This window comes from Neopsephotus bourkii, unplaced genomic scaffold, assembly GCF_033783945.1.
Source record: "Neopsephotus bourkii isolate Nb327-2 ecotype Australia unplaced genomic scaffold, CSIRO-AGI_Nbou_v1 NB_1120, whole genome shotgun sequence".
Taxonomy (NCBI): domain Eukaryota; kingdom Metazoa; phylum Chordata; class Aves; order Psittaciformes; family Psittacidae; genus Neopsephotus; species Neopsephotus bourkii.
Window position 1 is genome coordinate 3882254 of NW_026901606.1, and position 25288 is coordinate 3907541.

The following is a 25288-nucleotide window of genomic DNA, read 5'->3' on the forward strand; positions in this document are numbered from 1 at the left end:
GCTTACAATAAACACATCATTATTTGTCTATCTGAATGGAAGTATTAAATGACCATCAGACATCACAGGATACTAAACAGGGTTCAGACAACATTATCAAGTTATACAGGTAAAAATAAAGGGTAAACAGTTAGAGACTACAATTGGCTTTGGCCAACACAAAACATAAATTCAGTGTATTTCATCGCCTCTCTTGTTTAGATAAAAATGTGCCTTTTGGTCCATAGAAAGCAAGCAAAACAAAACAAAGTAGTTCTGCTGCAACACAGGATTTTTATATCTGCTTTACAATTCAAGTGAAATTGTTTCTCAATCCATTTTGTTCATTCTTGACTTCCTGTTCCTATAAAAAATGACAAGATTTGAAAGACTTCCACTGTGAAATATTACTTCATACCTAAAAATACAAATGACAGGAACAACTCTAGAAGTCTTTAAGTGCAGAAATGATGTTAGGCTGCCCTCTAAGAGTATTAACTGGCCAAAAGGAAATGATGACATAAAAGCAAAGGTTTCATTTACATGTGCACCTTTGGGCTTGTTTTCAATAACAGAACTCAAGACTACAAGATAACACCAATAATAAAAAGTTCTGTGGGACTGAATGATGGCAAAAAATAACCCTACACAATTAGATATATGTATATATTTGAAGCCTGTGCCTAGATCTGTGCTTTTAGACACAGGCAACCGCAATAGGCTTCAGCAAAAAGTATTACTCACAGACAAAGCACTGGTGTTGTTGCTGTTGGCAGTTTTCCTTGCACAGTTCCAGAACCACTGTGTTTAAACCCAAAATTATATTCTATGCCCTTATTCTAGTGTTCATGGATAAAAACAAAGCCGAGTTGTCCTTAATTTTTGACTAACAGCTACAATGTCTTAAGGATAAAGGATACTTCAGATTGTGCCCCTGAACATCAATAAATGCCAGTTGTATCTCAGTAATGCTTTTAATTATTGATTTTAGAGAGAAATTTTGCTCCAAGGACATCTCAATGGAAAAAATCAGCTATTCAGCAGTGAACAAAAACCAAATAACCATGTCTGCACTAATTATTACAAACACAAAGTTATCTAAATAGAGTGGACTGAAACACATTTTCTGTGCCATAAATCACAAAAAAAGCAAGCCATAAAGAAAAGATTTTTTTTCTTTTTTTGTTTATTCACCAAATATTAGTAAATGGTAATGTACAAATTTGCTGAGTTGAGATTAAAACATACATTATACTGAATAGCCAAGATATGCAGCAGAGTACCATCATTCTAAGACTTAAGACAGTGTCTTATAGATGTTCCCTTATGTACCCATGTGACTCCACCAGACCATGTATATTAGGTCAGAATACTTTAAAACTAACATGGAACAAGGCAAAAAAATAACAGCTTCATTTTGTGACTGCAAGAGAACAAAACCATTAAAGCATTTTCGTGAAACAGAACTGTATAAACTATGTTTCTCAATTTAAAAATCTTAGGTTTTTCCATTCAGCCCTGGGGTGTGGCTGTGAGCATTTCCTCCTGGAGGACACCCGAGGTATTTAACATGGATCTCACGAAATACACCCATGAAAACCAACAAATATTACAGTTTCAGCACCACAAAATATCTCCGTCAAATCTCATGTAGAATTAAGCAGTTATTGACTAATCTGAATATATTCAATGCTTCTTACGTCAGTACCAATGTTGTCTTGGTTTGATTCTGGTAAAATAAAGAATCTGACACTGGCAAATATACAGACAGTATCCAAGGCACTTCTAAATACAGCATTTTACCAGTTTCTAGTGTAGAAATCAACATGCTAAATGTGTAGGATGATTCTAATACTCAGGTCTCTAGCTAACATACTTTTACTTGCTCCTAATAATACCTACAATGAAGTAGGTACTGTACAAATATAGAAGATATGAGGTATTACTCAGCGACCTTCGTCTAAAATCAGGAAAACCACACCATTACAATTCCAGTGAAAAGAATTACACTAAAATTCATGGGGTTTAGAAAATATTCTCTCAACTCCATTCTGAATTCTAACCATCTCTGTACATCAGGCCCTATCAGCTAAGCTAAAGAGGCAGCAGTGACCTGTCTGTAAGCTGAGTGGCATGTTCCAACAGCTTTGTTTATAATAAGACTGCATTCCCTTAGACTGCACAAGAGTGGAATATGCTAACAATACCACATGTAATAAATAGTTGTAGCAATGAAAGTGACACTTTTTTATGGGGCTTTCACTAATAAATATGACAGAATACAAGGCTGTTGCTTTTTTTCTTCTTCTAAGCATGATCACCAAGCCTGACCCCAAGGCTGCTAATGCTGGGTAAGCCAAGAGACACACAGAACTATTCCTCTCTCAGAATATATGGTGAGCGTGGCACCATGAACAGATCCACTCACTAGCTCTTCTTTCACTGATAGCCAAAATAAATATAACAAACCAAATCTCAAGCAACCTATAACAAAATTAAAGACATTTTAAATAAAAATCTTGTCCCTAATCCAAAATATACAACAGTTACCATGTGAAGCACAATGAGAAACCTTAACAACACATAAAGGACACTTAGAAAAAATTAACCTCCAAGAATCAATTGTGAGGCATTAAACACCACCCTAGAGCTCCTAACACTGAAGCTGAAAGGGTAAAACTTCCAAAGATGTTATATGTATGTAGTAGAGAAGCTCATAGACTAACATGGCTTAAATTATTTACTTACGACTATGTTCAGTGCAATTCAAATTGCGATTGAGTCATGTAGAATACATCTGAGAACTTGCACAACAAAATCCCCTCCCTGGTAATGTAGTAGTTTTGAGTATGTGGGCTAAGATTACATGGAATAGGATAGATTCTTTGGAAAACTGAAACCTGCAGTCTCTGGAGATTTCTGTCTACAGAAATACAAGTACAATAACTGTCAAGAGCATTGCCACCTGGTTACTGATCAGTGCTTGCCCTATAACTCCTAGGACTGTGTTTTTTAACAAGACATACATTTTATGTAGATGCTTTCTGAAATACACTGCAAAAGGATGGTAAATTATTTTGGCAGCTTGTGTTTGCCATATCTCTACATTACACATGAGAAGGAAGAAGGCATTTCTGTTTACAGAGTGGCATTGTGCTTTTATCTGCTTTAGAACAGATGTTTCCTGTTTCTTCTCAGTGTGATCACTTTTGTTGTCTTTAGTCAGGGTTACTGATTCTGATCCAAATCTGCTACTTAGCCTTACAAGAAAGGTAGAATTTTACCATTGTTCTAAAGAGGCGACAGTCTTTGTTTCTTCTTCAGAGCTGGCCACTGTTTGTGAATCCACCCGATTTATGATTCAAAAAGTTCAGAACTGGTTAATTTGTCTTCTTCATACAGCAAAATATTTTCCATGAGCTTCTTTTTTTTATCATTTATCTCTATTTTCCAAGATGTCTCTCTGGCTAATGCTGAAAAACAAAAAAAAAAAAAAAAAGCCCAAATATTAAGAAAAAAATCCACTTGTCCAAGGTGTAGATAATAAAATAAAACAAACACAAACCCAAAACTGGCTTAGGAAAAAAAAAAACAACTGATAGAAAAACAGAAAATGTTTGTAGATTTATTGGTAAAATCATAACTAAGTTAAAAAGATTTACTGAAATGTGTTTAGAAGTAGGAAGAACCTAAGCAATCCTGGAGAAGAGAGTAATTTGTCCCCACTATTGTGGTACTAGAGTACTTTTATAAAGGCTTCAGTTATCCCACAGAAACATGGGAAGTTCTGCACAAACAGCTTGAAGATGACGCATTGAATGTCCCGCATACACACTTCAGACTGATTTAGATTTACCTTGTGAAGAACATGGAGAGTCACCGGCTGTGTGTTTTTGTTGAGCGGTGCTCTGTGCTGTAGACGCTGCTTCCAAGATGTCCTCACTTTTGGCACACGCCGCATTTCTTTCCTGGAGTCCATGTGCAGGCTTTTCCTGCTTGATCCTGTAATCAGAGGCTGCCACGTTTTCAGCACTGGTACAGCTAGATAGCTCATCTGTAGATTTTTCCGAAGGGTTCCATATAAAACTACTTAATTCATCTGATTCACAAGGAACCCTTGACATCTGTTCACAGTAAACATCAGGCAACACAACACCTATTGAAGGTGGGCATGGATTGGCACTGGTCAGGATGGCAGGCTCTGTGCTGTCCTCTTTATTCTTCCCTGCAGAAGGCACGTCCACGCTGAGACTCGCTGTCTCATCATCAGTTTCTTCGGGAGTGTTCATGGAGAATCCAGAAGTGCTGCCTCCACAGAGGTAATGCTCTCTTAATTTATTTTCAGCCATTTCCATCACTTCAAGCACCTGTTTGTAAGAACAAAACCTGTGAATGCAGAGTAATTCCTGTACCCCTCCTCACACATGTTCTCATATGTCAATACTCCCACAAATAAGCAAGGCATGAATGTGTAGCTTTAGACCTTGCTGTCAAGAAGACTAAAATCTTGGTCAATGTATTTTAAATATTACCTCTGCTGTGTTAGAATTCTTCTTTTTCAGACAAAAGCAGATGGCTGAGGCAAAATCAATAGCAACCTCTTCCAGCAAGTGTCCTGCTTTCTTGTCTAGATATTTACAGCATATTTCCTTGGCAGCTAGCTTTTCTGATTTCTTTCCTTTGGAATATGAGCTTTCTTTTGCTATCTGGATTTCATCAGCAATCATATCTTTCTGTTCAAAGGAAAGAGATACATTAGTGAAGGCAAAATGAACATAAACACTCATTTCTGCTTGAATCACTGAGAATATGAATCTTGCCATATATTTGTTATTATTGCTCCTTAATGGTGAGTTTACAGACCTAAAAGCTTTAAGAATCTCCATTCATGCAGCTGACAGAAATGTTTTCACTAAAAGGTCAAAGGTTTTCTCTGCATGTGTCTAATGTCAAGTTCACTAAAACAGACCCACCTCTTCTAGGCCTATGCCTGTTTATAGGAATGGAAAAGATACGTATAGAGAGGCATTCTTGCTCAGGACTTTTCAAATGTGTTAAAGAAATCATAAAACTGGGATCCTTTCTTTTCTGAACCTATTTGAACATTGATGAATTGCTTAGAAATAGTAAATAAGAATACTACAGTTTTCCCTTCAAAGTCTTCAATGAGATGGGGAATCAGAAGGAGTGCATCCCACAAGGAATATAGGTGGAGTCTGTTCTCATGAGGATGGTGTTAATGGCATTCAGTGAGCCTGGCCAACTCTGATTGCTTGTGTAGTTCTAATCACAGGTTGGGCAAATTGGCCAAGACAGAAATTCCAGACAGTAGTGCAACACATAAGCACCTGATAAACACGATGCTGAGCAACTGTGGTTACCGCCTGCCCACGTTTCCCCATTCAGTTTGGCTCATAGCATGTCTTTCTGGCACACAAAAAGCCCCATGCAGCAGCATTTCAGCACAAAGTCTTCTCTCTTAAATAAATACACATGTATTTAAACACCACTATTCTGGATTATCCCCTACTACGATGATCAGGCCAGTACTCATGAGTGTGGTGTGTGAAATGAGAATAAGTATCCAGCCTCTGTCGAAAGGCAGGTAGGCTACTGATGTTAATGGAACTGGAATATGGCTTCCAAATATCCCTTCTTCAGGATGTGTACAGCAGACTCCAAACAACGAACTATTTATATAAAATGAAAATCCATTCTATGACAGTAACCCCATTCACTTGTGTTGGTATTAGTTATTCCTGCTTCTTCTTACCAGATAAATAGGGTCTCTCCCTTCATCCAGGGCCTTAATCCCTGTCAGTATCTCTGCTAAAACCTAGAAGGAATATACGGAAGATAAAACAATCTGTTCAGAATTAATTCTGTTTTTTAAAGTGTGTTTTGTAACTAAAGAAATATTGAACTGCCAGGGCATTTAAATCAGTATTTTTACTTCAGATGCTTTAACAATGCCAGATCTGGGCAATAGTCACGACTTTGATCTTCATGATTTGTGATCTTTATGGCCTATCTCCAAAGCTAAGTCTATTTTATAGTTAGGTACAAAAGACATTGTTGAAACTAAGGATGATAAGGAAGTCATTCTACATCTAGATAAGAAATCACACTGGACTATTTAAATGGAAATACCTGGATACAGGCAACAAGGCTATCAATTGTTTTACTTGAAATTCCAAATTAACAGGTGATGTCTATAGCAGTTCCTGAGGCAAATCTGCAAGAATTCCAAGAACCCAACTGCAGGCATCCTGCTTCTCTTTGTGTTTGGGTTTTTAAATGATCAGCAAGAACTTTTTCCAGCAAGAAACAATTTTGTTTGTGTTGTTCAAAAGATTCACCTCACTTTGCCAAAACTCAATATATTTGGAGTGTGGACATAATTAGAACCAGTATTTCAACACATTATATAGTCAGCAATATGAAATTGTTAGCAAATCCAATCTTATATCCAATTTCCTGTCTAGAAGCACCAAAGAATGCAATGGAACGTGTTAAAAAGGCCACATACCACACCACAGCTGAATGTATCAACTTTCTCTGTTAACTTCCCATGCCTGATAAAATCTTCTGGCAGGTAAGTAAGAGAAGCCTGTAGGACTTTGGTTTTCATCGTAGCATATTCTGATTTTTTATCAACAGAATACAGCCGCAGACCTGAATGTCCAAGCTTTGGTGTAAAGTTTTCATCCAACAAGACATTTGAGCTGTGATAAAGACAAATAACAATACTGGTCAAGTAATCACTTTAACTTGAGGTCAAAAATTACAGTTCTACACTTTAAAAGAAAAGCACTGAAAGTTCCCAGCATTTGGCCTGCTGTGTATGAGTGGAAGGATAAAGAATGGCAGAAAGGGAGAGGGGGAAGAACAAGCAGTCCAGAAATAACCTCAAAAGAATATACTTCCATCACTCAGAAAAGAGATGGCTTAAACATAAAAAGGTGAAGACCCCACAGAACAAGAGACAGCAGAAAGACCCTGCAAATGGATTTCACAATTGTGCATGCTTTCAGCCATTAGTGTTAAAGAAATTCTGGAAATAAGAGGTGACGATGGAAGTGCTGAGTTGCCAAATCCCTCACCTTTTGATATTCCCATGAAGAATTCCGGAATTATGTAAATACTCTGTAGCTCGGAGGAGCCCTACAGCAATGCTAATTCGCATCTCCCAGGTCAGTGGAGCAGAATCATCCTGCAAGGAAACGAAGAAAATGGTATTTCATAGAATAAAAGACTCTAAGACATCAGTAGTTTTGAAAACTAAAGGCTTAGCTTTAGTCTCAGTCAAAACTCCTGCTAACCTAAATCAAAAGTTTGGTCCAAGGCAGAATGTGACAATTTCTAGGCCAAGGAAAGAACCTATCCTTGCATATTGTGCTACAATATGTTTTGATGCTATGGGACACAGTGAGATAAGGATACAGCAAAGATCACACTTGCCCAAAGAGTCAGGTACTGCCCATTACTGAGGCACATCACTGGCTTTGATGGACCGCTGCTCTAAGGTTCCTCTGCCTTACCATCTCCTCTGCAGATGCTCTTTGAATAGGTGTAAATATCTCAACCCGTTCCCTCCTAGCCCTTGTGAAACTTCCTAGCACATTATGCCAGTGAATATGATGGTAGAGTCTACAGAAACAAACCCAAATCCAATGAAACTGTATATGAATAGACACAGTTTCCAGATTCCTTATTACTTGAAAAGGCTCAAGGCTGCACAGCAGAAACTTCCTTTTCACCCGATTTGCTTTGCAGTCGGAAACTGGAAACGAGCTGCAGCCTTTCTAGAACTTGTAGTCAAGATATCTGGGCAATTTCTGTCTGTTTCTCAGTATTCCAAAAGATATATTTGCTTTTCATGCAGTAACAGGCCAGGATCTGTAATCACAAGTAGATTAACAGACCCAGATTATTTGCTTACTTGACACTGCAGTCTGTTTTGTAGTGATCCATTGGGCAGGTATGGATATACCAGACAGTGCAATCCAGTTTCTACTGAAAAACCCAGCAGCTGCAAGATGTTGACATGACAGCACCTGCAGGCACAGATCAGCAGTGGTTTGCAAATGAAATATGAGCAACACAGAAAATATTCCTGAGCTGGAATAAATGCCTAAATTCAAGGCAATTGGAAATTTTCCTGCAGCTGGAAGCAGCGAATGTCCCTGAGCAGAACAGCAGAGGGCTGACTAATCTATTAGAGTGCAGGTAGGAGGGACGCAAGCTGAAGAAGACACTGCTTCTTCACCACCTCAAGGGCTGGCAGAGCATGGTGTCTGCTCAGCATTGCCCTGCAGCATCAACAGGAGGCATGCTATTTACCATGGCTCCAGTAAAGGGTGTGCATAGCCCTCTTCTTGAGAGCAGCACAGCACCCAAGAGAGAGGCTCATCAGTCTTAAACTAAACATATGGGCACAGGCCACAAGCAGGTAATGCACTGATTGCACCTGAAAGCCAACACTTACCGAAAGCAAATCTGTACCTCTGTATGGAAGAACCTTTGGGTGGAATCTGGGCTTGCACATTCCGTCTGAAAAATGAAAACGTGTGCTAGAATGTCAATAGTCATTATTAAAAGGTTGCACTTGTAGAGATCTTTCAGTCTACCTTAGAAAACTGTCAAGTATCATTGATGGCAACTTTGGGTCAAATGCAACAATTCATTGACAATTAGAACAAGAACCAGTGTAAGGACACATCTGATTCAGTCATCAATGCAAGCAGCTATATTGCAGGCTACCCCCATGGCTAGAGTTAATAACACTAGTCACTTAAGTATCTCTCATATGTGTTTGCTGAATCTAGGTTTACTTACTTTACATCCTTTCCTTTTTACCTCTCCTCTCATGTAGCCCTTCTGGTTCCTTGCCCATACAATAGTAAACAACAACTGCTAATGTTTCAGAGATAATAATGACATACCCCTTCAAAGAAAAAGAAAAGGTGGAGTACTTGCCTCTTTCAGTCTTTTGATGATATACTCTATGTTGTTCCTCTGACCTTTGTAGACATCCGCAAAAGTACCTTCACAGATTCTGCTCTTGTCACTGAAACCACTTGTGGCATTAGTAACTTCCCTCTGGGTCCACAAAAGACTTCCACTGGGGAGATCCGTCCTTGTCTCCTGCTGAGGAGCAGGAGAGCTGCAGGGCTACACATGTGCAGAAGAAACGAGTTTCTCTCATGAAAATTCATATGCTTTTTCCTCCTTTCAGTTGTTGTATTTGCTTTTCCACAATCTAAGCAATCACTGTGATTGTTGAAAGAAACTGTGAAAAGTACTGTACATGTGATGTTTTCCCTTTGTTATAACTGTCTTGATGTGTTTTGCTCATATAAAAGTTTTGCCTAGTAGAAGAATCAGTTACCAATTTGCATTTCCACCTTTCCCAGAAAATAGACTTAATTTTGTTTAAAAGTCGATATATTTTTTTGAAGTGATGTTAATTTTAATATTCTTAACAAAGAATATTAATCTTTATGGCTGGGGCATACACCAAGAAACAATTGGATCAGAAAGTAGGTTCCCTCATAATGTATTTATGTTCTGGTAGGAACTTCACATCTACTTCTGAAGCATCTGTCATCAGTTGCACAATAATTCGTTGCTTCCAGTGTGGCAAGTCCTAATGCCAATTGTTATTACAGTTCCACTGTAATAACACACAGCTTTCACAACCTTAATGTGCTCCAGACTTGAGAAAACAAAACATTAACTCCCTCTCAAAAGCTCTGAGACTACTACATTCTTTGTCACAGTCTTCTCTTCTGGCTGGTACCCTTGAACCAGGTTATTCTGGAAGAGCTTAAACCACAGTCTTCTTCAAAACAAAACAAAGCAAAGGAACCAGGCCAAGACAGAGCCATGATGGGATCAGAGCATGCACATGGATCTGTGAAACACTCTGAAAACCCACAGGACAGATCTAGCTAGACTATCTTATAGACAAGAGAGCTGTAGGGAGGCAGGAACAGAGACTGTGATGAAATCATTAGAAACGTGGGAAAAGCTTGCCACAGTGAGATGGTTAGGCACTAGAATGGCCCAACCTTGGAGATTTTCGATTGTCAGCTACACCAGGCCCAGGGAACCTGACTTAAACTTGATACTAGCCCAGGTTTCAGGAAAACTCCCCACATTTTAAGTATATAATCAAACTAATAGTCTGCTGTTCTACCTAGTCAGTGGTATATGTGGTACCATCCTGTGCTCACACCAGGAATGTTAAGTCCTCTGCAAAATCCATACTAGAAATTCCTCCAAAATTATTTGCTATTTGTGGGCATGTTATCCATGCAATATGGTTCATTTTTAGCGTCACCGGTCCATCACTGGCAAAAAGAATTATGCACACTACAAGTAATCTAACTGAAGCAGGACTAATGGTCCGTTAGTCCATTAGTATTCAGTCCATTAGTATTCAGTCCAAACAAACTGTAATCAACCCCTACTTTTTCACTCTATTTTATACAAATAGAGGGACAAACTTTAACTGAGAAAACATGGAATGTTACGAAGACAATTTTCATTGTTATAATCAATGAGGCCTAAACAGATTTACCTTCACACTTGATGAGACAGGAGGATTTGACTGTAAGGATTTCAAAAGGTCTCTTGGGGGAGGTGGTGGCAAAGGGAGTGAGTACAAGGCTCCTTCAGAAACAGCACCTGAAACTGAAATAACAGCATTGAAAGTACAGGTTCTTTTTACAGTGCCACAGCCTGTGACTAATTATGGAGGTCTGGGATATTTTGTTGAATTTCCTAACCAGGGATAATCTGTCAAAATGAGCAATACTGTGTGAAGACAGGCAGCTGTTTTCCTGGTTTCTCTTTGCAAGATGACTGTGCATGTCCCTCTAATCCTGGCTTGAGAACATAGAGCTCCCTCATCTATACTATTGTTCTTTTCAGTATGTCCTGTGGTTCTGCTGCCTCCAGTTGCCAAGCAAAGGGGCCTGCTGACCTGTGCATAGCTCCCTTCTGGCCTAAATTTATTCTGCATGGCAACAGGGATATGGGGCAGGAAATGTATGCACTCATCTAGTTGTAGTATGGAGCCAGGATGGGACCCATGTGTTCACAGAGACCTGGAAAATGCCTTCAGATCCCACAGGATAGATATAGCCAGCATCTTTCTAAGTCAAGAGAGGTGTAGAAAAGATAAACAGGAGGCAATGTGATAAAGCTACAAAGAAATAAAAATAAAGTTAAAAGGCAAATATTCAAATGCAACCCTTTTGAAGAGAAATATTATACTATTCTGAAAGCAAATGGGAAGCAGTCTTATCTACATGGTCATTTCAATGTTAGCGCAAATACAGAATCTGTTTAGTTACTACCTGCTGGTGGTACTCCTGGATGTGGAGAGTCTGTTGATGGCAACAGACTTATCTCGTTTTCTCTGTCTATCTTCTTGTTTTCTGTGGGAATTAAAGATCTGTTCTCTGATTTAGGCAGCTCTACCAGCTCTTCTTTTCCAGAGTCGGCAATATTAGAGGCTGATGTCCCTTCAAAAAACAATAAAGGAAAGATGAAGATTACCAGGGAAAACACAGCCTGACTCTAATCAACTATCAGGAAACAATCCTAGTCAGGAAAACAGACTGTACATTAACATGAATATTAAAATGAACATTCAAGCAATTCACTGAGAAATTGCTGGAATAGTGTTGGTATTTAAGTTCAGACCATATTTATGACATTAACTACTACTGAAAATCAGTAAGAAGTCAGAGTTTCAAACAAATACCAGTGATGACTATGCAAAATATACAGAGTCCCTTACAAAAAGATATTAACAATATAATATACTTATTGTGTCATTTTCTATATAGCATCCTTCAGCCAATGATCTCAAATCACAAATACCTCCCAGCCTAAAGAAGGCATCTAGTTCTTTGTTAATTGTTGTGGGACTGGGAGGAAGTTTGACAGAATTGTGTTTAGTTTAGCCAGCTAAATGTTTTAGGACTGTTTTCAAGTGTGTGGTTTTAGTGTCATGACCCTGCTCATTCCCAGAAAACACTTTCCTGTATAGAACTATTTACAATAACGAATCATCCTGTTATTTATGAACAGAAAGAAACAAGCTGGAGACAATCTAGGGAAAACATAAGAATCAAAGTTCAAGACTTACTAATATATAAGGGAAAAATAAAGGCTGAATTATTGATTCACTGCAGCTCTAAAAGATACTGTGCTGTATACAGCTTGGTAAAATCTCAGAACAGGCCTGACAAAACAATTGAAATCTGGTTAAAAGATGCACAAAGATGCTTTCAGTGTACAGGAACACAAAACATATGTACATCTTAGACGGAATTATTAAAACTAGATTAGGTTAAAGTCAGGATGGTAAAAAATGAAGTAAAAAAAATTCAAGATACTATGATACCTTGAATCTGCCAAAATCTTCTGAAGGAGCAGATAAATTCTTATCTGTGAATACATTCAAAACTGAGGTTGAAAAGGAGCTTGGGAATACCCAGTGTGCACTGGGGATGATAGAAAGACTTCCTATATGCTAACAACTTTTCCTGGTTGTAGTTGTAAACTTTTGTTTCCACCTGCCACCTTTTATCAGCAACACATTGTGCGTTTTCCTAAAAATAAAAATTAAAGTTTTATTTTGCTATAAAGGAAAATAAGCACAGGTATTAATACAAGGATTTTTTGTCATGCTGTTTTATCAGTCTTCTATCTTAAGCATGGTGGTGATCTTGGAATCAAAAGCCATAGGCCTCTATTTGAATGTGAAATTAGACAACAGCTTCGTGTCCCTTTTTCTGTACAAAGCATTGGAATATCTGAAACAAGCAGGAAGCAGTATGCTTCATTTTAATCAGTGCTGCTCACAAGAAGCCAGCACTCAGTAGAACTGTTTAAGAGAAGACAAGCTATGCACATTGCAGTGCACTAAAGATTGAAGAGTAGATGAAAAGCAGTACTGGTAGAAGTGGCCACGGTCATGACAGGCAAGTTTTGTCCTCTGATCTCTGTTTGGGGTTTGCATCCACTTTCTTCAGTCATGTATGAATGCAGGTTTGAATAAAGCCAGCCTTTAGAATTAAGACACAAAAAAAACCTGGTATGTTTCTTTATTCCTTATTGGAATCCTACGAAATCCCAAATTTCATGAGGGTTCAGAATCAGCCACTGAACAAGTCTGCAGGCCTTTAGCTAAAACTGACAGTCCCTGCATTCTGCAGATGGTAGCTTTTCCCTCCTGTATTTCAACCTAGAAGTCTCTAAAATTAGAATCACTTCCCTCTTTCAACCTACTTTTCAGGGTTTGTCATCAATTTAGCAACTTCCTGCACATCAGACAAACAGGTCATCATTGCAGCTAAAGAACTGACAGGAGAAAAAAGACACAATTATTATGGATGTTCAGAAGCTGGCCTAGAGTAGTGCAAGAAGTTGTTGATGAGAGGTACAGCTCTCCTGGAATTAACCTGCCAGGAAAACCAACCTGCGTGTTGTGTCTGGTTCCTTAAGGTCACAATGAATAGAATTACAGTGATGAAGGACCACCTGGTTTTCAAAAGTGCCCAATAGAACAAGCAATGTACTCTTCATATTTGCCCCAAAGGGATCACCTGAGGGAGCATTTTCAGATATAAATAAAAAGGCAGAAATAGAGGGTAAAGGCTTCAAAGATTTGCCTAAATCTAAGAGGATCCTGCTAGAAATCACTGCAGCTTGTGACTGAGCCCACTGTGGAATGTCCGCATTGGGTTCATTCCAAAAAAACCCTAACTACTTCCACATGCTAGAAAAACAAAATAATCCAGACTCTGCCACTCCAATTAATATGAAGCTTTGCTATGGACTTCAATATAAAAGACAACTATAAGAAGCTTTTTTAAAAGATCATTTCATTGTGGTTTTGCAACTTACTGCATTTGAGTTGATCCGAGACTAACATTAATATCCATCATCCAGAAACGTAAGTAAAAATTGATCACTCCACAGGATTTGTCTCTTCCCATCCTCTTTTAAGCCCTCTTTATTTAGCTTTCATACTGCTTTACAGAGTCAACCCCCAAATCACATAACTCCTTATGCAGCCGTTTGTGGAACAGTCCAAGATTGTAGTTCACCCATTGTCACAAAGGAAATCAGAGAAACAAATGTATCTTAGATTTATTACACCAGTTCAATTTCTTAATGAGCTAAATTGAGCATGTCCATTTCTTTCTAAGATCTATTAATATTTACTTTCCCTATTTATTATCTAGCCTGCAGATACCATTATAAAGACCCCTGTTTACTTGCATCAGCCAGCTACAATCTTTACAAACCAAGTTTTTCCTTGGCGATTGCAAAACATACTCTTCCAGCCTGCAGGAACTAGATTGGGGTTTATTTTTAACAGGGGAAACCCTCAGGGTTTTCAGCTTGTGGCAAGTGAAGTCCAAAAAGTCTCAGGAATGTTTTTGAGAAAGCCAAAACAAACCCCAAAACTTTAAGGTAAATCACAGAGGCAGAGAAAAAACAGGTTATAGCTCTTGTACCAGAGGCTGACCTCAGCTACATCTTGTGCAAGCTACAGCAATACAGTGATACTGACACATCATACAGTGATAGGGACAGTCAGACAAGCAGAAGGGTAATGACTTTCTGTGCTGGGATGATTATTTTTGTTTGTGTTCTATCTTTAAGGTTCTATCTTTAAGTTACTGGAAGCTGCTCTGGGATTGGAAGCCTGATTCTTTGCATTTTATACAAGCACCGAGACAAATCTTACTTGGTTCTTGTGTAAGTGACCTTGTCAGAGCTTTACAATGCCGCCTCTCAGGGCTTGATCCAGTGCCACATTCTGGCCTTTGCAGACAGGACCAGACTTAACAATCAGAGACCCTCTGCACAGCCTCTGGGCTTTGGGGGGTCATTTCACTAAATGTGCTATACATCAGTTCAAATCCAACAATGTTGTGGTTTGCAAGCAGTAGCTCTCTGAAATTAAATACATGGAGCTTCTGTTGAAGTGGTTCACCCCTGCAATGTGCTGAACTAACCTACAGTTTGAAATCTGTTCAGGGGCTTGTTTTAAAGACCTGTAAGAGAAGAGAAAACCCTCTACCTGGGGGTAAAAGCAGCAGCATCTCAGTTGTTACAAGAAGTATAAACAAAGGTGGGCCCCAGAATGTGCTCTGACAGGGAAAGCATGCAAGGCCTGTAACTAATTAGGGCTTAAGGTGTGGTAGGTTAAGCTGTGTTATATAAGAGCACCCACAACCTCTCTGTATGGACAGGGAATCAATGGTGTTAAATACTGAACAGGAACAGAGCAAAAACCTCATCACATCATGAAAGTCACTCCCTACTTCAGAGCATCCTTCAAATACCATTATCAGAGAGCCAGGGCTATTGCAGTGCTGATATCAGATTTAATATAAATGATAAAATTGATATTAAAGTATAAATTAAAAAAGAATATATAAATCAAGATTTTTGTCTTCAATCCTGTCCGCTGAGACATGACCCTCACAGTGACTAAATTAACAACCGGATTACCAATATACAGCTTAAACCAGATTTGAACCAAATCATAGACTCATAGAATAGTTAGTGTTGGAAAGGACCTTAAAATCATCGAGTTCCAACCCCCCTGCCATGGGCAGGGGCACCTCACACTAAACCACGTCACCCAAGGCTATAGAATCATAGAATAATTAGGGTTGGAAATCCTGTAGCTCTGTTTGTTTTGCTGAAGAATGAGGAGCAGGAATTGCTATGGTCTTCTATGCTGAATGCCCTGACTGAATTCAGCCAGGAGGCTGATCTGCTGAATCAAAGTGCTGCACAGGGTGGCAGCAAAATCAAAAAAACATTAACTGAGCAATGCTCTCATTAGGGTCTGTGGTTACTGTGTTAGATAGTACTAAGACAGAATTTGCTGCTTGTGCTGTAGCACTAACTATTCCTTTAAAAACACCCAATAAAATGACAGAATTTGGAATGCCATTGTCAGATTTTTCCACCATACCCAGGTGAAGGTTTACAGTCACACTAATTCCCGGAAACTACACAACACAGCAGTGCCACACAAAGAAATGCTGTGGCAAGAAACCCACGACGTAGAGCTGGACTTCCCATGCATGCCAGCTGGCAGCCCTGCCCGGTGGAGATGGGCTGCTGTTGAGCAACAGCCGCTCGTGATGTCACTCAAAACCACTCGTGGCAGACAGCTTCTCCATCACAGAATGGGAGAAGCAGATGGGGCTCCTGCACATTCCTCACCCGTGGAAGCGTGTGCCTTCGTGAGCTTTCCCACGCTCACCTGGATAGTGCTTCTCTAACCAGTTTCAGCCATATAACAACAATTGGTAATGTTTCTTTCTAGTAATTCCCTATGGAAAACTGGTGAAAATCATACAAAGATCTGGTTTCCAGACAGTAGACTTTGTGTGGGAATATGTGTTAAAAAGGGAATGTGGTCCACTCTCAACTTTTTAGGGCTACTCAATACGGAAAGACAGTATGTTGTCCGGGCTTCAACAGATTTGGTGGTAGCACTGGGTTAAGGTACAATCTGGTTTACAAAAATTGACAAAAAAGCTGCAATTTAAACATAATTTTCAATGGAAAAAAAAAATGGAAAGTTATATTTAAGAGCATTGTGATTCCTGTAAGTCAATAGTTTACCTTAACCAGGCACACTGAGCTCAAACTAACCATCCTACCTCAAAAAGATAAACCTGAAATACAGCAAACTGGTGATCAGTGAAAAGAATTGCATGCAGTTACAAAGTTAAACTTCCCCCAAGTTCAACTAGAGTTTAATCTGGGGAGGGACAGAGGAGAACATATGACAGGAACAGAGAAAATATGAGATGGAATAAACAAACAGTAATGTAGGTAGTTGATAAATCATTTCCCCTTTTCCTAATCTTTTTCTTATGGTGCAGGCCAGCAACCTGCATAGGAAAACCGATTATGTTCTTCTGCTCTTCTGGGTTTGCTAACAGAGTATAATGACAAAGTTTCACAGAGAAACAAGAACGTATGAAGAATTAAAATGTGCAGAATCAAGCTCTGTTTAGAAACCCTGTCTGACGCATTGAAGTACCAGCCCTGGCTCAGAGCACAGCCAATCTCTGTGGCACCTCTCAAAGCCACTGAAAAGATGGGATGATGACTGAGAGGGACCTGTGATTCTTTCTCTATGTCACTTCTTAAGCATCAGACTCCCAGCAAAAGGTTTCCTCAGCCAGTGAGATCCATTGGACTGAGGCTGGTGCTCTGGGAGAACACAGATTCCCACAGGAGGAAGGAGCAGCTACTCACAGTCCAGAATGACTTGGGCCGCTCGGTAGAGCTGCAGTGCTCGCAGCAGGTCCAGGAGCTGTGGCACTGTTGCCAGCCTCACTCCCCACCACCACATCAGCTCCCTTGTTATACTGATCCCAGTCTTCTCCATGCACTTGATTTTCCGTAGCTCTGTTTGGTCAGTTATCACATAGGAGGCTATTGGGAAACAAAAGACAGTTCTGTTTAAACTAGAAAATACAAGCAGGTGCAACAGGGAAAACTAAGGTGTGAGACACACTTTGCCTTTTCCTTTGCACACTTTTACAATGAAGGATGGCAATAACTGACCTATATGAACACGAAGAAAGGTCAGTTTATGGAAGTTCAGTTGTGTGCTCATTTGTGGTCCCTGGGGCTGGTGGAGATGCCACCAAAGGTGTCTGTCCTGAGTCAGCCTCCCTCAGCTGACCCACATCTACCTGAAGGAGAGGTGTGGGGGCCTGGAGTGTGGGAACAAAGATTCCCCTGTTCCCACCTCAGCTGGCTTTAGAGGACACTGGACACAGTTTTATGCATGCAAAGACAGAGGAAGTGAATCCCACTCTAAGTCAGCAACTTTAACGGGGTAAGAGTTCACTCAGAGTTAGTGAAGTCTTGAATGAAAATAAGTCATGTTAAATACGAAAGGGAGGACAACTGAGGAAAGACTCAGAACTGTTTGGACTGGGATACAGAAAATGAATAAAAACCTCAGGGACTGCATTTTTTATACTTACTAACTGGACACAGCAGGACCAAGAAAAATGGGGCAGTAAGTATGAGAGAATATACATAAGTGAAGGGAGAAAGAAAACAATAGATCATCTATGCGAGGCAAACACTGGGAGAAGCAGAAGATAAAGTGCAGTGTGGGGAGTGCTAAAGAGCAGAGCGCGAAGGGCGGGAGCCTGGCTGCGCGGACAAGCCAAGCAAACACAGAAGTCTGGAATTCCACCTATTAACCAGCAGTTTCACTTGATCCCCAAACCAGAGTGGTGCATGGGAACTCCCTGTCTACAGGATGTGAGTGCCGGGCAGCAGCTGGGCCAGAGGCCCTGCATGGGGCAGCTGTGTGCCCTGCCAGCACCCCGCACCCTTCCACTGCCCGTCCCAACCATGCTGCCGCGCTGTGCCCCTATCACACTCCATCAGCCCACCTCCCCGCATGCCAATCTCACCGAACCGCATCCAGTCGTAGTCGCTCAGGCAGTCCATCTTCTGGCAGAAGTCCTCCAGCACCCAGGCAGGCATGCTGTGGATGTACAGCACCGGGGGGGAGCCCCCTTTCAGGGCCAAGGGCGGCTGCTGCAGGGTCATTGCTTCACAGTCCCTCTCCGGAGCGTTCTTTGTCCCCGCCGTGGCCATCAGCCACGGCTACACATGCTGCATACCCAGAGCAGGGACGCTCACCACTCTCTGCCTCCTGTGTGGGCTGTGGAGGGTTGATTTTCTCCAAACGCTTCCTCTTCTCGAAGGGGCTGTCCTTCACAGCCTGTCCCCACCCCACCAGACTCACTCTTTGCTGGCGGAAGAGTCGAGCGACACGGGCAAGCGTTTGTTGGCAGGGTCAGACCTCGCTCCTGCTTCCTGCTCTGGCTGACGTCAGGCTCCAAATGCAAATCAGATTTTTCTTTCCATTGAGTGCTGATTGCTCCAGCCCGATTGCCAAATGCCGAGTTTCAAGGGATGAAGGTGAAAGGTGCTTTCCCGCTTGTTACGTACAGCTGGTATTGCCGACAGGCTGGGCAATGGCTGCTCACAAAGCGAGGGCTGGTAGGTAAGGAGCTTGCCTGCTCTAGCCCAGGCACTGGCCACATTTCCAGGGCAGTCTGCCAATGGCTTGGTCACCTGTGTGGGTATAGATATGCCTGTGTGTTTAAACATAGATCCCCCTAAGAGCTGCACCAACTGTGCTCCCACTGCTCTGGATGCTGTACAAACGGGGATAGAGGAAGTTTCAAATATCCCACAAGATCTAAGCAACAAACGTGTACCAGCAGGAGGGCAGTAAAAACCTCTGTCAGCAAATACTGAGCAGTGATGCCTCTGCCTAACTGCTGCCAGGGTTTTGCACTCATTGCAGCATATAAGATTTCACTTACCATAATATGTAGTACAGTAGCAGATGCAGGGTGTGAGAAGCAGTCATCTGGCCAGGTCTTGCTAGTCGAGGATTAGGTTTAAAGTCAGTATTTTTTCTAAATGTATAGGTTTTCCCCTTTTTTTGTATTGAAGCTTCTTTTTATAAACACCTGTAATGACTTTGCCAGGGTAAATGCTACAGATACTGCTGGCAAAACCATCTACTTGGACAGCCTTACAGCAGTACCTCTGCCAGTATGGGACAGTTCACCAAACACAGTTGTGACCCATTCCTCTTCCTGTTCTTTTCGTTCATGTTCAGCCCTAGATCTTTTTGTATTTACTGCAAGCAGTACTATAAGTTTAGAGAGCTTTTAACTTACTATTTCTTTATAATCTGCTTGTATTTCACGGCAGAGCTAACTTGTGTTTTCAGGATCAAACTTTTATACTTTGGCAATTTTCCATACTTCTTACCTCTGAAATCACAAGCCTTCCAAGTACCATTAAAGTAACAATGAATTTCTTACCCCCACTGTGGCAAGGAAAAGCTGAAAAATGTGATATTAATGTAGCTACAAGTTCAAAAGACAGGGAAAAAAATAAATACCTGAATTGTGTAACTTAAAAGACCACAATTCAAAGATTCCTCAGGACCTCCCTGTTTTAGCAGAAGCACTATTTCAATAATAACAGTTGAATTTATGGGGGTTTCCCCTCCTTTTTCTGCTTAGTGTCCTTCTGACACAGCCATGGGAAAACGATCAGAGCACCTCTGAAAGTCACGCAAGATGAGATTGAAATGTGTGTTGCGAAGAAGTGGATAAAAGGAGGAAGAGAAGACTCTTCTTTCCCTTGGGTACTGGAAAGAAACTGGAACGTTCTGGACTATTTGCCTCATGGGAGAACAAGGGGAAAGAACGCACTGACAAAGCCTGCGGCTTCCGTTTTACACTACTGAAGGGTTTTACAAAGGAAGTGAAATTTACTTTTTCACACGATGACTGGAATGATCTTACACACTCCTGCTATTCAGCCTCCACTTGCAAATAATGAGGTATTAATTACACAGGACTCTGCCCTCCTCGAGCCCCCGGGCACTAAACAAACAACTTGTTTGTTTCTGTGGTGTTTCGCACCTTCAGCTGTTACCCACCACTTCCTGCAGCAGCTCATTTCCACCACCACTGCGTTGAGCTAGAGCACAGACGGGCCCTGACCTCCGCTGCTCCCTGCCTGCCAACGAGACACTAACATGACTCCAACTACTACCCAAGTTTGTAATGCATTTGTCACAACCGAATAGCAACTTTCACTCATCACTAATCCAGCTGAGTAACTACTAGGAGGCTCCATTGCCCATCTATTAGAGCCAGCTGGGTTTATTTTCTCATCTTTTCTTATTCTGACCCAAAGGAGCAACCCAAAACCACACTTTCATGCATATGCTGAGCATTTCTTCATGTTTACCTATAACATCTGGGTTTGCTTTCTGTTTCTTTAAACATTTTGTAAATAGAAGTTCTTTAATGACCAAAGCTTTCTAGTATAGCATTTATGCACTGGCTTTAACAATTCTAATTGAACAGGCTTTTATGTCAATTACTTTCTTACATCTGCCAGCACTTTCCACTTTGAATAAATACTCAAGCCACACGTTTGGCTGGAGAATGAAAACCAAATGATACCAAAAAATGTTAGGAGCTATTGCATTCCGACAACAAACAACATGTAACCAAATTGGGGTTTTGCTACAATGCCTCTGGGTAACAAGTATAAAGACATACATCTGGACTGCTTTCTGAACTAATCCATGGCAGCGTCTGTGAGCATCTGGTAATTTGATCAGCCCACCTAAATGAAGGTGTTATTTAACATGCATCACAATTACTGCCATGTTGGTTAAGAAGACAAAAAAGAACCTGCAGGACCTGTAACAGTACTGTCAGACTGTGGCACAAGAGTCAAATGGAACATCAGACGTTACTCAATGGGCTGTGAAAACAAACCCTTGTCACCAGTTTGTGAGAGATGCTGTAATGTGAGAGATGCTGTAAAGTGCTGCTCAGAGAGGAAGTTGCTAAGCTTTTAAACCTCATGTATGGGGGGGGTAGGGGGTATTCCATGACTTGTCAAGAGGAAAAATCAACACTTAGAACACATCTGAAAGCTAAAATTAGCTAAGTACTCACAGAATTCATATCACAAGAAAACACACCCACATTGCAAGAACTGTGGGGGTAATAGGGGAGGCAGATGCATGAGCAGGCTTCTGCCTCAGACTTCGTATTTGTGTTCAGTCCTTTCCTCTCCTAAACTTCTGGCATAACTTTGGAATACTCAATTTCATCTGCAAAATGGAAATAGTATTTCTATTGTTACCTTGTCTCGGGAAAGTATAAGATTTCAAGCATGGATTGCCTCTTGCTATTCATTAAGCAAGTGATTTAACTAAATGTAAAGTTCAGCAAAGACAGGATACTCCTATGATCAATGAGATCAGGAGGTAGTTTCGTATGTTTTTGGCAAGTCACAGATATGTAAGTATGCTTTTCTGTCTGCCAACATGCAGAAATCCAAGGAATCTGATCCAAAAGCAGTCAAACATTGTACTAGGAAAGCATCACTGACTGGCTGTGTACTGGAGGAAGTCACAGACTAATGGAATAAATTTAAGTTATTCTATGAAGCAACACAAGAGATCTTAGACCCCCAACACAAAGAAGGTTTGTGATACGTACAGATCTGTAAAACCTAATACCTACTGCAGTAAAACTAGAGCTGAGCAACCAGTTTTCTGCATCAGTTTGGCCGTGCTGTCACAGTAACCATAACACAGAGTAGCACAAGGACACCAGGAAAGAAACTCCTCTCTTGGATCTGCAGGACCCCAACCTGCAGGAGCGCCCAAGGGCTTCCAGGAGCCGGGTGACATCCTGCTGTCTGCTCCCAGTGCCTGCACGGGCAGATCTGCAGAAGGTGGTGAATGCACAAATTGTTGTGTAGCTACATTTGTGCACAGGCACTGCCTTAAGCTGTGCTAAGTTTTTAGTTTTAGCCACCACTCAGTCTCACAGCCACAGGGGGCTGCACAGTTTGTAAACTCAGTCCAGGAGTATCTGTCATTTATTAGCTATAATGACTTTCAGGAATATCACAGCAACACAAGAATAAAGACCCAAACACCGTGAGGTTGTGTGAGAGAATCAAACAGCATGGATTTACATTTTCAGGACAAAGATCAATCCATACACTTCAAATATGTAAGAAAAAACAAGTCTACAAAAACGGGAGACATTTCATACTTACAGAACAGGTCGACAGTCTCAGTTTTACAGCTGTGTTTCTTAGAATGTGTAACTGGAAAGGAACGTGTCACAGAAATAACCTGCTATAATCTTCTACCATTCTGCTTCTAACAGTGAACAGCACTGCATCTGTTACTTGGTGGACAATTCACGTTATCTGTAAAAAAACTACACTGCTTGGAATGACATGTGTATGTTCACACAAATACACATCCTAACCGAGGCATGAGGGAACAGAACATTTGTAAGCAAATGTTTTCCCTGCTTATCTAGCCTGTAATGAAGCACAAAGCATGGATCTGTGAGACAGATCTAGCAAAAGGCTCATCTGAGCTGATGCAGTTTTCTATCTGTTACTTAGGAGACACCAGCAGCTCAAGTGGTCCCTGCTCCCTTGAAAAGGCCTCCCAGCTACTGGACTACTGCATTGCCACAGGAAAAGGCAGGATCAAAGCATCTACTGTCTATGAACACAACCTGTAACAGGAAGCTGCTGCAGAGGAGAGAAGTGCCCCTGAACTAGGACCCCAGAACTATGTATACATGGCTGACTGGGTTGATGACCTTCAGATCCAAGCATGAAGGATAAATAAGGCATCCAAGGTACAATCTGTGTAAAAATGCATCAGCCTGAGTGGACAAAATATGGACTTACACATGTAAAGCCAAAAGGCAGGAAAACCCCCAAGCATTTACATGTGTCATTTTTCCACCAGCATGATGTTTTGATGTTTCAGGTCAGGTCCCAAGAAGGGGTGTTTGAAACTCTCATGTACACAAACACCCCCCACGCTTGGTTGGTCACAGGCAAATCTAGGTCAAGTGTGAGAGCGAAATTCCATTGAATGCAAATTGTTCAAATGAAAATGGTGTGGGTCTGCCACTTACAATCATTAGTCTGAATTAATCTTTAGCGTAATTTACTGTCTAATACAATGAAAGCTAATCTGTATGCTCCAAACAGATGACCTGACCTTACATCCCTATGCGGTGTTCTGATGCAGTCCAAATAAAACTTCTGAGCTTCCTCCTCCAGAGTTGCTCGTTTGTGACACACGTAACGAACCAGCAGGAACCTGGCGTGCCTCTACGCACTGTTTAGTCTTTGGGAGCAGACTTGTCAAGTTAACTGAGCTCATGTCTCAGAACATAAAATACAGACAACAATTCTTGGCATGTTTGGTGGCATGCTCCCTACTTAAACTCTGTGGTTTGCTATTTGAATGGTCCAGAGTAATCATGTTATTCCAGAACTCCATTCCTCAGTATTTCACTTCTCTCCAGAGAAAGCCGCTGAAGATCCTTCTTAACATCAGGATGATCTTCCAGCTCTTCATATAACGATCGAACAATGTCCAGTTTCCTGTAGTCCACTGGTTTGACCAGACTGCGAACAACCTGGAGACACCGTTCTTTCAGGGTGAACACTGTAGTTAAATACAAACATACACACAGCCTCATCACAAGGGTGCTTGTTAGCTTCTGCCTCCAGCACAGACAGTACTTCTCCAAGTACATGACCCCAGAACATGGCATGCTACATCAGTGTGAAGAACTTGTTTCCTGTGGCAAGGCACAGTACAGAACTCATCACAGACCTCTTCAAAACTGCAAACAGCCCTGTTAACACCACAGCTCTGTAAAGAAATCCTCACTCTCTCTTTATATTTGAGGCAGACCTTATATGCGGACCCCATTTCTCACTAGACCCTGATGCCCAAAGAAACCACATTCATAGCCCACCCCTCCCCATAGCACACATGCTCCCTCTTCACTTACCTGGCAGCGTGATGTCTGCTTTATTCACGTTGGGAGCTGCTATGAACAGCTCCTGCTGGTTGACAAGGAGCCCATCGTTTGTCCCTGCATCCCGGAACAGCCAGAGGTGACCTGGGAGGAAAGGAAAACACTGGCCTTATGGTGCTTTTTAATGAGTGGTTTGAGGAGCTTCTGAACCAAAACGCTCTCCAGCTGGGCTCCCTGCTTACAGGCAATCACTGCAGCCCTGCTCACCTGCGTGACTGGGTGTCAAAAGGAAGAGAGGAAATGAGAACGTTGCGGCCTCCGGAGCTGAACGGAGAGGCCCAGTGGCGGAGTGCAGGCCCTGCTCCCCGGGCAGCCGCAGCTGCTGTATCTGACCCCAAACACCCAAGGGGAAAGCCGGTGCAGCCCCTCCGCCAGCCTGCCCCCCGAGTACCGCCCGTCCTCAATCAGGCTCCGTCCCGCCCCGCCGTACGCACCCCGGTAGCTGTGCATGACCCGCCCGGTGCGCGGCTGCAGGACCGGGTAGTGGCGGGGCTTGCCGTCGAAATCCACCCACACCGGGAGGACGGAGCGAGGGCTACGGTTGTTGAAGACGACCTCGGAGAGCTCACGGGTGTTAACGGAGCGCAAGCACGGCCCAACGCCCGAAACCGGCATCGGCGGTGCCATCACTGCGCCCGCTCCCCTTCGCGGCCGCCTAGAGCGCGCATGCGCCAGGGGGCGGCCCCGCCCCCTGACGCATGCGCGCTCCCGGCGGCCTCGAAGGGGAGCGGGAGCGCGCCCATGAAGGCTAGCGACGCTCGGACACCCGCATCAGCGTTGTCCTCGCTTTA

At 41.7% G+C, this 25288-nt stretch overlaps 2 protein-coding genes across 2 annotated transcripts; both read right to left on the reverse strand.

Moving 5' to 3' along the window:
* Positions 1-2917: 2917 nt before the first annotated feature.
* Positions 2918-19468, reverse strand: LOC133217201 (interleukin-1 receptor-associated kinase-like 2). Its single transcript, XM_061362437.1, has 13 exons — positions 18480-19468; positions 17299-17478; positions 11346-11513; positions 10565-10677; positions 8959-9153; positions 8468-8532; positions 7922-8036; positions 7083-7192; positions 6509-6704; positions 5753-5815; positions 4512-4712; positions 3836-4346; positions 2918-3452 (listed from the first exon to the last, which is right to left on the reverse strand). Exons 1-13 carry the CDS (start codon positions 18664-18666, stop codon positions 3334-3336), a joined length of 2223 nt encoding a protein of 740 aa, XP_061218421.1. The 5' UTR covers positions 18667-19468; the 3' UTR covers positions 2918-3333.
* A 3127-nt stretch (positions 19469-22595) lies between these two features.
* Positions 22596-25146, reverse strand: VHL (von Hippel-Lindau tumor suppressor). Its single transcript, XM_061362496.1, has 3 exons — positions 24932-25146; positions 24471-24581; positions 22596-24118 (listed from the first exon to the last, which is right to left on the reverse strand). Exons 1-3 carry the CDS (start codon positions 25122-25124, stop codon positions 23934-23936), a joined length of 489 nt encoding a protein of 162 aa, XP_061218480.1. The 5' UTR covers positions 25125-25146; the 3' UTR covers positions 22596-23933.
* Between the last annotated feature and the right edge of the window lie 142 nt (positions 25147-25288).

Coding starts and splice junctions, on each gene's coding strand:
- LOC133217201 (XM_061362437.1), bottom strand. CDS start 18,666: ATGGCCACGGCGGGGACAAAGAACGCTCCGGAGAGGGACTGTGAAGCA. Junction 11,514..17,298: donor GGCCCAAGTCATTCTGGACT/GTGAGTAGCTGC, acceptor TGTTTTTTGAAG/GGACATCAGCCTCTAATATT. Junction 8,533..8,958: donor TCATCAAAAGACTGAAAGAG/GCAAGTACTCCA, acceptor TTCATTTTTCAG/ACGGAATGTGCAAGCCCAGA.
- VHL (XM_061362496.1), bottom strand. CDS start 25,124: ATGGCACCGCCGATGCCGGTTTCGGGCGTTGGGCCGTGCTTGCGCTCC. Junction 24,582..24,931: donor GGTCATGCACAGCTACCGGG/GTGCGTACGGCG, acceptor CTTTCCTCCCAG/GTCACCTCTGGCTGTTCCGG. Junction 24,119..24,470: donor AGCAGACATCACGCTGCCAG/GTAAGTGAAGAG, acceptor ATTTAACTACAG/TGTTCACCCTGAAAGAACGG.